Here is a 14,686-nt window from a genome sequence, read left to right as displayed (position 1 = left end):
TGGTCCCCGACAACGGCGCCAAAAACTTGATATGCGTTTTCCTCACGTATAAATTAACGCAAGTACACAGTATCGCATTTTGCAGAACAGTGGTTCCGGATATCGATCCACAGGGACCTTGTAGATTCACATGCTGAGTAGTGTAATTATATTATCGTTATATTATCTAGCCGATCGTAAATATTTGGATTGGTGATAAACCCTAATTTATAAGCATGCAAGATCGTAAACATGCAAATATGGAATGTACGTAAATAAAGTAACGACAACTCAACGCGGGGGGACTTCGATTTAAAGGGGACTTCTAGGGCCAAATCCACCTATGTATAATCAACGACGATCTACAAATCCGTTATCTAAGGCCACATTCCTATTCGTTAACCCAGGCGCTAATGTACTCTAACCCCCGTATCCAGTGTAGTTAGAGTCTACCACAGGTCCGACGTCTCCGTTCAGAACCTGCTATTAAGAGAGCATTAAGGTCAAGTCCTTCAGGGCTACCCGAAGTGCATCATGTCTCCGTTTCCACACCCCGAGCTATGTTTTCCTAACTTCAAACAAGAAATCCTCTCTCGAGTTCATTCCTATTTAATATCAATCCGAGAGTTGATCAAACAATCGGAAGCATTTAATACAGAGAAACATAAACGAAATCGAAACACAACAAAAAGATAACAGAAATGACGATCGAAATCAATATATACAATGCTTCATTGCCCTAGAAGAAAATGTTCTTAGTTCATAACAAACATAATGTCAAAAGAATGTACAATGGAAATAGAGAACAAAACGTAAAGAAATTGCGTAAGAAAAACCCAAGTCGAAACCCCCGTTGATGATTCCCGCGAAGAACTATCGAAAACCGTAAAAAGTCACAGAAGAATGAAGAATGAAAGGGCCTTTCTATTTATAGTGAAATGCAAAGCTTCCTCAAGAAGCTTTGCAAAACAAAATATCTTTCTCAAAAGGCGTGCCCAGATCGCGATCTGGGTTGTTTGGATCGCGATCTGGTAGCCTCGGGGAACTGCCCACCGCCATGCCAGATCGCGATCCAGAAATGTGTATTTCGATCTGGGTCTTCAACATTTCAGCACTGTAAAACCCCCCAGATCGCGATACGGACTGCTGGATCGCGATCTGGATCTTGATCAATTTCAGCACTGTGACAACCCCCAGATCGCGATCCAGAGATGTCAGATCGCGATCTGGGTCTTCTTGGCCCCAAAATTGGCTTGAAAATTCGGTTTCGCTTTCAAATGGCTTCGACTCGGCAAAAATACCTAATAAAACCCTGAAATAGAAATAAAACAAGAAACACAATAATATATACAAATAAAGCCGAAACTCGGACGAACGAAGACCAAAACTCGAAGATTTGATAAGCAAAAATCGTGCAAAACGAACACTTATCACTTATCAAATGGAATCCACTTAAATTGTTTGTCAACCTTGGGTCAAATTCCAATTTTTCAAACACATTTAATTTCAAAGACCGTACATTTATTTGCATCAGGAATGACTATCTTGAGCACTTTCGTACTTAGCATATTCAATAAATATGCATTTCAACATTTTTAGGCCTTTTGAATTTGTTCAACTTAGGTACTCTTACCTTAGTCAAAACACCCCCACATTTCTACGGTCCAAAACCTTTATGTGGTAAAATAATGAGAAAGTGGTGAGCCATAATCTCCCCCACAAATTCTAGCTTACTCTAGAATTATCAACATGGCTTTCTTACTCATTAACAGTTCGAGTATTTCATTTCTCAATACTTTCAACTGTGGTTGATAAGGACTAGCGATTTGATAAGTACAAAACTTGTCATAAAAGACTTCATATCATCCACGTCAATCACTTTGAATAACAATTTTTATTCATATACCATGACCATTCTCATTTAAATGCTTCTAAGGCCTCATCTTTGTTACTTAACAAAGATACATAATAAAATTTTGGTATAAATACCACAAAAGTAACAAATACTTTTCTCATAAATTGTACAATCTCTTAAATCACCAATGTGATTTAACTTTATACACACTGTGTTTATTTTCTCTTAATATAACACACTATAAGAAACTTCTCAAGATACTCAAATCAAGAAAGTTCTTATCAAATTGTGACAGTTTGTACACAATCCAGATCTAGAGTTTAGAAACTCCTACCGTTATCAATATAGAAATATTGATACAACAGTACAACTGTCCAAAATAATCTCTCATATAGAGATCGTTTGACATTTTCCTTAAGAAAAACATCCATTGCTTTACGAATGGATCAGATGTTCAACATCATAAAATTCGATTTCATTCATTCATAAGTTATACTTATGTCTTATGAATACAATATCTAAAAATCAAGGCAATCCAACAGATCGATCATCTTCGATGTTCTTTTTAGATAACAACTACTCAAATATTCATTTAGAAATTGAGCTTCTTGAGTTTCGATTGTATATCAATTTTAAATATTACATGCCTCTAATTGCACACACATACGAAATTATCATTTTGAGATAAAAGTGCATCAACTTAATATTCAATATACTAAATATTGAAGTTTAAGCATAATAATATCACAAATTGCATGAATATCTATGATATAACATAACATTTGGAACTAATCATGAGCTTTTAAACATACATATATGCACATAATCATAATTAAATAATTCCAAATATTCACATGCATTATATAATATATGCATACAAAATACTTATATGTAAATAAGCATTATTTCAAAATTAACATGGAATAAATAATCCATTCGTACATATCCGATTAAACATCATTATTCATGCTGAAAATCACTTATATTCATAGCATAAATATTCATATAATTTAATCACATATTATAACATAATTTCCAATTCATAAAAATTATGCTTCAACAAACATATATTATATGCTCCTAATTCTATGTACTCATTGACATAGACATCATATAAATAATATAACATATCACGAATTTTTTATTTTATTATATGTTATTTCAAATGTGTGACAATACTAACATCTCATAATATTATGCACTAATTTAATATAAATGATGCATACGAATTTCAGCAAAATCTCATGCATATATCAAGATTAATCCATGCATCTCAACATATCGAAATAACATTCAAAGTATCTATACATGCTTCAAGCATAACAACATTCAAGATTTATCATGCTCTAAAAAATAATGTTATCATGCCAATTATAACATATAGTGCAAATACTATTACGCCATAACTATATCATGCAACATAATCATGTTTCTATCTCATATAATACCATATTATTAATCATATAATATTATCACTAAATTGCATAAGATACAGTGTTATAAATAAAAAGGCGTACCCGAAATGATTATAGACGTGTCGTTTCAAACTTCTGGGACGAATTTGAAATTCTCGCATAAGGAATGCATCGGCAATTTTGGCAGCCCGGAAAAAACTTAATCATATCTTTAGCATCCGATGTCCGATTTTGTTGATTCAATATGATCCGAATAGCCAACGGAATTTCCTACATCTTTTGTCTTTTACGATTTTCTAGATTCGAATTGTATCATGATCAAATTAAGCCTCCAAGTCGAAGTATGTGTGTTGTGTAAAATTGCACCTACAATGGAACCATGAAAATATTAAATAATATTCATGAAGCAATAATAATATAATACCTCATCATATTTATGGTATGATTCCATCATTATTCTTCGATCTAGTTTTCTTTCACCAAAATTTCGTGCACCACAATGTGTTAGAGACGTGTTGGTACGCTGGGGTTGCATCGCCTCACAAACGGTTGCATTATTCATGAAAAGATGTGTTGGCAGTTCTGTCACCCTTTCGTATTTTCATCATAACTCCTCCATATGAGCTCCGATTGGGATTATTTAGCATGTTCTGGAAAGCTAACTTGATTTTCCGCAACTTTTGTGAAATGGTACTTTTACAGATTCTGACTTTATCACGTCCAAAATTGGGCTGGAACATAGATGTTGTGTTCTGTCCGAAAATAATTTTTTCTTCCAATTTGATTTCGAAACTTCTTTGATTTTGGGCAGAATATCTTCTTCTCCACTCGAAAATACAACTAAAAACATTTGTCATAAGATTGTTATATGGGTGTGTGTATTTTGAAATGGGAACGAACAAAATTTGGACAGAAGTTTGACCAGAAAAATGTAGTCGAGGCAAGAACTAGGTTCTTTCTCCTTAAGACAAATTTGCCCCGTGCAGTGCTCTCGGTTTACGGCAATTGTCTCCCAAGATACAACGACTATTTCAGTTCCAACAAAGCAGCACAACAATTATTGGAACACGGCGAACGAAACGACGTTTAGGACTTTATAAGACACGAAGAAAGGACTTGGTAATGCAACAATATGCAATGATATGTTATGACGAGAAGTGAATTCAATTAATGTATTGAATTCCATGTGAATAATGAACTATTTCAAATGGTGGATTTTGGAATCTATTTATAGATTTTCAAAGGTTATGACCACAAGTCACAACTCTTAGAAAAATAATTTCATGAAAAGGTATCACACCTTTTCCCATTAACCACACACCTATTCAATTTAATAGGTGCTTAAACACCTCCATCTTTTTCAATGGTGATATTTCACTTTATTATTTTCCACACTTAAATATTTTAAATGATCCATTAATTTATCATTCATCAAAAATTAATTTTGAGAATTTAAATTAAACCACTTAAATATTCAACAAAATTTGAGTCAAATACTCAAAATTTCCAACAGGCCTTTTAAGCTCGTGTCAAGGAGTACTTCAGTTGATTTGGACTTATAGACCTTTTAAACTCGTGTCAAGGAGTGCTTCATTTGGACATGTAGACCTTTTAAGCTCGTGTCAAGGAGTGCTTCATTTGATTTGGACATGTAGACCTTTTAAACTCGTGTCAAGGAGTGTTGACTTGAACTTGGGGATGTAGACCTTTTAAACTCGTATCAAGGAGTACTTCATTTGATTTGGACTTGTAGACCTTTTAAACTCGTGTCAAGGAGTGTTTCATTTGATTCCGACATGTAGACATTTTAAACTCGTGTCAAGGAGTACTTCATTTGGACATGTAGACCTTTTAAACTCGTGTCACGGAGTGCTTCATTTGATTTGGTCATGTAGACCTTTTAAATTCGTCTCAATGAGTGTTTTATTTGATTTGGACATGTAGACCTTTTAAACTCGTATCAAGGAGTGCTTTATTTGATTTGGACATGTAGACATTTTAAACTCATGTTAATGAGTGATTCATTTGATATGGACATGTAAACATTTTATACTCGAGTCATGGAGAGTTTAACTTGATTTGACTTGTCATATTGCATAGGGTGTTGTTTCTTCAGAAAAAGACTTGCCCCCATCATCATGATCTTCTTGTTCTTCTTCGACATGTTCTTCATTGAGCTGGTGCGACTTTTGGATTGAAGGTTCTTCACCTTCATTTGCAATTATGCTCAATTCCATATCATGTGCTCGAGTGGCCAACTCTTCAAAACTTCTAGGTTGAATTCCTTGAAGGATATATCGGAGTCCCTATTGCATTCCTTGGATGCACAGTTCAATAGTTGATGTCTCAAGCAGTCGATCCTTGCAATTAAGACTCAAATTTCTCCAACGGTTGATGTAGTCGATGACATGTTCTTTCTTCCATTGACGGGAATTGGTGAGCTCAATCATGCTGACAGTTCTTCGAGTGTTGTAAAAGCGGTTGAGAAATTCTTCATTTAAGTGTTTCCAACTATCAATGGAGTTTGCCCCCAAATCGATGTACCAATCAAACGCGTTATCTTTGAGCGATCGGACGAATTTCTTGACGAGGTGATCTCCGTACGTTCCGGCGTCATTGGAAGTCTCCACGAAGTGTGCCACACATTGCTTGGGGTTGCCTTTGCCGTCAAATTTTTAAAACTGTGGAGGTATGTAGCCCATTGGCATCTTTAGATCATAAATACTTGGCGTGTAGGGCTTGACATAGGTTGACGGCGACTTAGAGCTTCCTTCTAACTTGTCTTTGATGGTTTCACTGATCAGCATCATCACTTGATCTACATGAATCAGCCCTTCGGAAAAAACTTGAAGTTCTCTAGTTGGAGCCTTCTCGTTTTCAACTGATTGTTGCTTTGTGGATGTCGCAGCGTCTATCTGATCCACAACTTGACTAGCATTGGCTTTGTCCATCTTGTCGATCAACTTGGCAATTTGAGAATCTCGTTGTTGAACATGCTTTCTGAGTCCCTCAATAGCCTTGGCCAAACTTGCAATTTGCTCTTCCATAGTTGTAGCGTTTGTTGTCATGGCGGATACCATCTCTGAGTAGCTTGATGTTGAATGAGGCGTGGGCTGTGAAATCGCTCGTTTTGAGCCTTCCATGTCTGCGCTTGTGTTGACAAGAGGTGGTAAGCCTTTCTGAACGGTTTGGGGCGCGTCGAGCTAGTCTTGGAGGATGCTTGCAGTTTCTTAGCCATACTCCTTGTAACTAAGCCCACACTTGATGAATCCGAAGTAGCAGTCATCATTGCGAACGTGGAGCAGTCACTGCAACACTTTGAGGATCTTCGAGAGAGACAAGAGATGAGAGGTATAGATGTCCCACCGGGCGTGCCAAAATTTCTAGCAACAAAATCTTATCTGTGATTTAAACAAACAAAAAATACTTGCACAAATAAAATTTATTGAATTAAAATAAAATATTGCAGGTTACAAACTCTAATTTAATCCTCTGATTCTTCTCTCAAGAACAATATATGTTGACTTTTGAATTTCGGAGTCGGGTAGTTGACTTGATCTACTCTAGATTTGATTTGGATTTGAATAACGTCTTCCGAGGGTCTTGCGACTTGAATCTCGGATCGAACGTTGAACTTTGACGAGCTTTGACTTGAAGATCTTGGAGTTCTTGATGGATTTGGCCCTTCAATCTTCCTTCGATCTTGATTTGTTGAAGAACGCCCTCGATTTGATGAAGAACGCCTTGAATTTGATGAAGAACGACTTGAGTATTGTAGAGAGAATTTTCTCCTACGGTTTTTCTTCTTCTTGAGTTGTGTCTTGAATTGTGTAGAAATGGTCCCTATTTATAGGGGTTAATTGCAAATACCACCCCTGTGAAACCTCTAATTGTCAAATACCACCTTGTCAAAAAACAAATTCACACATATCCCCTTGTGAAACATGTTTTGAAGCACACTGCATCTATTGTCATTTTAATCTTTGACCAAGCATAAAAAGACGAGAATGCCCTGGGGCTTTATTGCAATTAGTAAATCATATTAGTGTTTTAAGATTTTTTTAATAGTTTTTCAATTTTAAACAAAAAATTCAATATATAATAATAATAATAATAATAATAATAATAATAATAATAATAATAATAATAATAATAATAATAATAATAATAATAATAATAATAATAATAATAATAATAATAATAATAATGATAATAATAATAATAATAATAATAATAATAATAATAATAATAATAATAATAATAATAATAATAATAATAATAATAATAATAATAATAATAATAATAATAATAATAATAATAATAATAATAATAATAATAATAATAATAATAATAATAATAATAATAATAATAATAATAATAATAATAATAATAATAATAATAATAATCATCATAATCATAATCATAATCATAATCATAATCATAATCATAATAATAATAATAATCATAATCATAATCATAATCATAATCATAATCATAATAATAATAATAATAATAATAATAATAATAATAATAATAATAATAATAATAATAATAATAATAATAATAATAATAATAATAATAATAATAATAATAATAATAATAATAATAATAATAATAATAATAATAATAATAATAATAATAATAATAATAATAATAATAATAATAATAAATAATAATAATAATAATAATAATAATAATAATAATAATAATAATAATAATAATAATAATAATAATAATAATCATGATAATAATAATAATCATGATAATAATAATAATAATAATCATAATAATCATAATCATAATAATAATCATAATAATAATCATAATAATAATAATAATCATAATAATAATCATAATCATAATAATAATCATAATCATAATAATAATGATAATAATAATAATAATAATAATAATAATAATAATAATAATAATAATAATAATAATAATAATAATAATAATAATAATAATAATAATAATAATAATAATAATAATAATAATAATAATAATAATAATAATAATAATAATAATAATAATAATAATAATAATAATAATAATAATAATAATAATAATAATAATAATAATAATAATAATAATAATAATAATAATAATAATAATAATAATAATAATAATAATAATAATAATATAATAATAATAATAATAATAATAATAATAATAATAATAATAATAATAATGATAATAATAATAATGATAATAATAATAATCATAATAATGATAATAATAATAATAATAATAATAATAATAATAATAATAATAATAATAATAATAATAATAATAATCATAATAATAATAATAATAATAATCATAATAATAATAATAATAATAATCATAATAATAATAATAATCATAATAATAATAATAATAATAATAATAATAATAATAATAATAATAATAATAATAATAATAATAATAATAATAATAATAATAATAATAATAATAATAATAATAATAATAATAATAATAATAATAATAATAATAATAATAATAATAATAATAATAATAATAATAATAATAATAATAATAATAATAATAATAATAATAATAATAATAATAATAATAATAATAATAATAATAATAATAATAATAATAATAATAATAATAATAATAATAATAATAATAATAATAATAATAATAATAATAATAATAATAATAATAATAATAATAATAATAATAATAATAATAGTAATAATAATAATAATAATAATAATAATAATAGTAATAATAATAGTAATAATAATAATAATAATAATAATAATAATAGTAATAATAATAGTAATAATAATAGTAATAATAATAGTAATAATAATAGTAATAATAATCATAATAATAATAGTAATAATAATCATAATAATAATAGTAATAATAGTAATAATAATAATAATAATAATCATAATAATAATAGTAATAATAATCATAATAATAATAGTAATAATAATCATAATAATAATCATAATAATCATAATAATAATAATAATAATAATAATAATAATAATAATAATAATAATAATAATAATAATAATAATAATAATAATAATAATAATAATAATAATAATAATAATAATAATAATAATAATAATAATAATAATAATAATAATAATAATAATAATAATAATAATAATAATAATAATAATAATAATAATAATAATAATAATAATAATAATAATAATAATAATAATAATAATAATAATAATAATAATAATAATAATAATAATAATAATAATAATAATAATAATAATAATAATAATAATAATAATAATAATAATAATAATAAATTAAAAAAATACAAAAAAAATGAGAATAAGTCTTTGTTCATCTTGTCCCAGCAGCACAATAAGTCTTTGTACAATAAGTGATTAGTAATAGTGTTAGGATTATGATTAGTATTAGAATTTGGATTATAATTAGCATTAAGATTTGGATTAGGATTATGATTAATATTAGTATTTGTATTAGTATTATTCGTGTTAGTATTATTATTAGTATTAGTACTAAAATTAGTATTAGTAATATGTGGTGTTCTTCCTTTCATGTTTAACAAATCAGTATGTCATGATACTGGCGTATAAATCTTATCTTTTTTACAATATTTATAATTTGGATTGTAGTTTGACTAATGTGCATCACTAATTGAAACTGACCTCCGTGCAACGCACGGGTGAAGACCGTCCCGATATTCTTGCTAGAGTTTTTAAGATGAAGCTCGACAGTTCTGATGTCAGATTTGAAGAAGGCAAAATATTTGGCCGCATTAGAGCATGTAAGCATTAATTTATAATTTAATAATATAATATATTATATATTTTACACATTGTCTACTCTTATAATAGTATAAATATTCTCACATCAATCATTGAAAAGATTTGCATACAATTTTTATAAAATAAGTTTAAAATGTAAAAATTTCAGTTGATAAAGTACTTATTCAAGTACGTCAACAAAGGACACAATCGGGTCACAGCGGCATTTTATCAATCAAATAATCCAGATGCAACTCCCGAAAGTTGCGATAAGATAAAGATATACTACGACTGCAGATATCTTTCGGAATGCGAGGCTGCTTGGAGGTTATTTAGCTTTGACATTCACTTTAGAGATCAACCGGTGATTAGGTTAAACTTTCATATTCCGGACAGTCAGACTGTTTTGTTTACGAATAGTGACTCATTAGTTGATGTGCGGAACAGACCGACTGCGAAGCAAACGTTGTTCCTTACTTGATTCTATGTGAATAAGTTGTACCATGAAGCTAGAAATTTGAGGTATGGAGAGTTAAGAAGAAAAAAAATCTATAAGAAAGATAGGATTCTCGATAGGAAGGGTTATTACTAATGTACCGCCGGGCAGGGGTGAAGACTATTACTTGAGACTGTTGCTGAACTTTCAAAGAGGTTGCACGTGTTACGATGATCTTAGGAAAATCAAGGATCGCGTCTACCCAACTTTCAAAGATGTGGGCTTTGCGCTGGGACTGCTAGACGACGACAAATAGTACATAGCTGGCATAAATGAGGCAAACGAGTGGGCCAGTGGTAACTATGTGAGACGATTATTCGTCGTACTTTTGGTCGCAAATAATATGAGCAGACCAAAATATGTGTGGGAGTGTTGCTGGAAGGAATTCGTAGAGGACATTGCTTACAAACTACAACAACGTCGTACCAATTCAAGTATGACAATACATTTTACATTTTTCCACAATTTACTACAAAAGATTGAATTAAAAGTATATATTTTTATAATCGCCGCATTTTGTTGATTTTTCATATTATACTATATTGAAGGTCCACATGTGTCCGACGATAATACGAGAAACTAAGTTTTGATCGAAATAGAAAACATATTACAAAGCAACACCAAAAGCTTGAGTAACTTTCCCCCAATGTCGATTCCAATTGGGTCGATGACGGACGCCACGTCAAATAGATTGGTTCTCGACGAGTTGGACTATGACGTTGATGCGATGCATGAAGAACTTAAGAAATACATTTCATCCATTACTGATGAATAGAAAAACGGTTTCGATGATATCATGGATGCTGTTACAAATGTAAAGATGGACTGTTTTTTCTTTGTGGGCATGGAGGAATGGGGAAGACTTTCATATGGAAAAGTTTATCGGCTGCTATCCGTTCAAAAGGGGAAATAATTATAGATGTTGCTTCCAGCGGTATTGCTTTGCTTCTACTTCCCCGTGGCAGAACTGCGCATTCGAGATTTGTACAAGTACTGTTTCGACGCACTTGACAAAACAATAAAATCTATACTTGATTTAGATATGTCATTCGGAGGCAAGGTTGTAGTTCTTGGAGGATTGTCGGCAAATTCTGCCAGTTGTGTTGAAAGCGTTGAGACAAGACAATGTTCATGCTACAATCAATTTATCACCGTTGTGTATACAATGTAAGGTTATGAAGTTGAACAAGAACATGAGACTTCAGTCGTCCTCCTCTTCCGCCAATGCAGATGAAATAAGAGAATTTGCGGACTAGATATTAATATCGGCAATGGCGATGCTGGCGAGGTAAATGACGGTGATGCCACAATTGAAATTCCCGATGACATGCTGATTCGTAATTCTGCAGATCCCTTTTTGGATCTTATCGAGTTTGTTTATCCCGATTTGGTGACCAACCTGTTTATTCCCGAGTATTTCGAAGGCCGAGCAATTCTTGCACCCACTAATGAAAGTGTCGGTTTTGTGAACGATCATTTTTTATCGATCATAACATGAGAGGAGAAGGTCTATTTCAGCTCCGATAGTATGTGCAAGAAAGAGTTAAATATCGGATGTCAACGCAGAAATATTCACCCCGGAAATTCCCAACACCATATCATGCTTCGGAATTCCACCGTATAAGCTGACATTGAAAAGAGGTGTTCCCGTTATGCTCATCAGAAATATTGATCAGGCTAGAGGATTGTGCAATGGAACAAGGCTTCATGTTATTAATATGGGAAAACACGTTCTCAACTGCATGATCCCCTCCGGTAAACATGTTGGTGATTCGGTGTACATTCCTAGAATGACTTTGGTACCGTCCAACTATGCATTGCCTATTAAATTCCAGGGACGTCAGTTTCCGCTAATGGTATCATTCGCAATGACAATCAATAAAAGTCAAGGACAAATTATTTCTCATGTAGGCGTGTACTTGCCGAGACCTGTTTTCAGTCACGGACAGCTCTATGTCGTACTCTCGAGAGTTAAGAGTCGAAGTGGCATAAAGATTTTGATTAACTCGGAATCTGGTGATACGACCAACATTACAAATAATGTTGTATATACAAGGAAGTTTTTCAGCGTATATGAATGTAATTTTATATATATAAAAAAATTACAATACTCAATGGTGACCTTTATTATCTATTATTTATATGTTTTGTTATTCCTCATTTATAGGTTTATTTTAGTTGTACTACGAATTTGGTATGGACTCCGCTCACTATATTTCATGAAGGTAATTTTTTTACAATAATTTTATGTCATTAAACAGTTATATTGGTATTGTTTTGGTAACAATTTACATATTTCGTATGACCATTGTACAACATATGTAGGCGAGTTTCATTGTATTGGATTTGTTGCATGCGTTTAGGGCGGTTGGTATCAAACAAAATAACACTGATTGTTTGGATCAAATTCAAGATTTGAACGTTCATATATCATTATGGTTGTTAAACTTGGGACCAACTATATTCGCTCTTTGTATGTGGAAATTAAAAGCTTCGATGTTTAGATTTTTCATTTATTTTGGCTTATTTCATCACTTACACAATACAAATTAGTTATCTTTTTTTTAATATTTTTTACTTATTTGTATTACATATCAATAGGGTAAATTACAAACACCCCCCTGAGGTATGATCAAATTACAAAAACACCCCTCTTGTTTGGGTAATTACAACCACCCCCTCAACTCCTCAAATTTAGTGGAATCTTCGAGATTATATAGAATATTATCACTTTTGTACCCATTTTATCCCATTCAAACTCTACATTATGAAGCAAGATGATCATAATATGTGATTGTTAGCTTGTATATATCAGTTTGTGGTGCATCGGAAACTGTATTTTTACACAAAACGAGTACACACTAGAGCACATTTCACGGAATCTAGATGATTATGTTGAATTTGGCACCATAAGGGTGGAGGTGTAAGAAAAAATCATAGTTGAGGGGGTAGATGTAATTATCCAAACAAGAGGGGGGTTTTTGTAATTTGACCATACCTCAGGGGGGTGTTTGAATTATTTTTTGATAGGGGGTATTTGACAATTAGAGATTTCACAAGGGTGGTATTTGCAATTAACTCCTATTTATAGTGGTAGAATAAGAGTCCTACATAAAGTCTTCTTGATGACGTGGCGCGATTGTCTCTATTTAAATTGATATTTATCTCTTATAACTTGGAAGACAAGAAATAACCCTATTGGCCAATAATTAATTGATAATTATCTCCATAACTTATTTTGCAAGATAAATTATAATTTAATTTAGACACAATTTAATTGGCTAATTTAATTAACCAATTAATTAATTTTATGGTCTACACCACCCTTGGGTTGCCATGAGACAATACTCTTGAATTGCTTGCTTATTCAACTCATTAGGGGTGTGCACGGGTCGGTACGGCTCGGTTTTTCCAATAAACCAAACACGTACCGATAATATCGGTTTTTCATATTTTAAAAACCGAATATGTCGGTTTTTTTCGGTTCGGTGTGAATCGGTTTTTCGGTTTTCGGTTAACGGTTTCGGTATCAATTCGGTTTATTTTCGGTTTCGATTTCGTCTATTTGTTCGAACCGGTTCGGCATAAAACCCATATATTTGGACTTTCATTATATTTATTTGAGAAAATTAACAAATAACAACCGAAAATTAACTAATAAAAAACACGTCACAACCAAAATTAATTAATAAAAAACGATGTCACATGGAGGCGCTCGAAAGATAGAGGCACGCTAGGGTAAGTATTTATAATATATATAAAAAATACATCATTTTGTATAAATCGGTTCGGTTCGGGAAATCGGTTCGGTAATTTTTAAATTCTCCATACACAAACCGATAATTTCGGTTTTTCAAAAAAAATTTACCGTGTATGCGGTTTTAAGTCGGGACGGTACATATCGGCTCGGTTTTTTCGGTTTTCGGTTCGGTTTTTTTGCTCACCCCTACAACTCATACGTAAGAAACTTGGTGAATCGAACAAAAAAGAAGAAAGGGCGAGATGAGGGCGTGGGCCGGCCCAAGATAGTAAGCGCTCTGCGCAAAATTATTTTTTGGGGTTGTTAGAGCTCTGATTAATTGATTTAATTAGCTGACTTGAATTTGCTCCGATTAATTGACTTGATTAGCCGACTTGAATTAGTTGACTTTCGATTAGTTGAATTGATTTAGCTAGCTGACTTTCA

General features: G+C 30.6%; 1 protein-coding gene across 1 annotated transcript; it reads left to right on the top strand.

The window, feature by feature from the left end:
- Nucleotides 1-11,352: 11,352 nt before the first annotated feature.
- Nucleotides 11,353-12,678, top strand: LOC105961826 (uncharacterized). The gene is made up of 4 exons (XM_012986092.1): nucleotides 11,353-11,434; nucleotides 11,850-11,960; nucleotides 12,067-12,579; nucleotides 12,668-12,678. Exons 1-4 carry the CDS (start codon nucleotides 11,353-11,355, stop codon nucleotides 12,676-12,678), a joined length of 717 nt encoding a protein of 238 aa, XP_012841546.1.
- The last annotated feature ends 2,008 nt before the right edge of the window (nucleotides 12,679-14,686 follow it).

Source organism: Erythranthe guttata, chromosome 11 (assembly GCF_056151865.1).
Source record: "Erythranthe guttata isolate IM_541 chromosome 11, IM_541, whole genome shotgun sequence".
Lineage (NCBI taxonomy): Eukaryota > Viridiplantae > Streptophyta > Magnoliopsida > Lamiales > Phrymaceae > Erythranthe > Erythranthe guttata.
The sequence above is the reverse complement of the archived record's forward strand: the minus strand, read 5'-3'. Positions and strand labels throughout refer to the sequence as shown.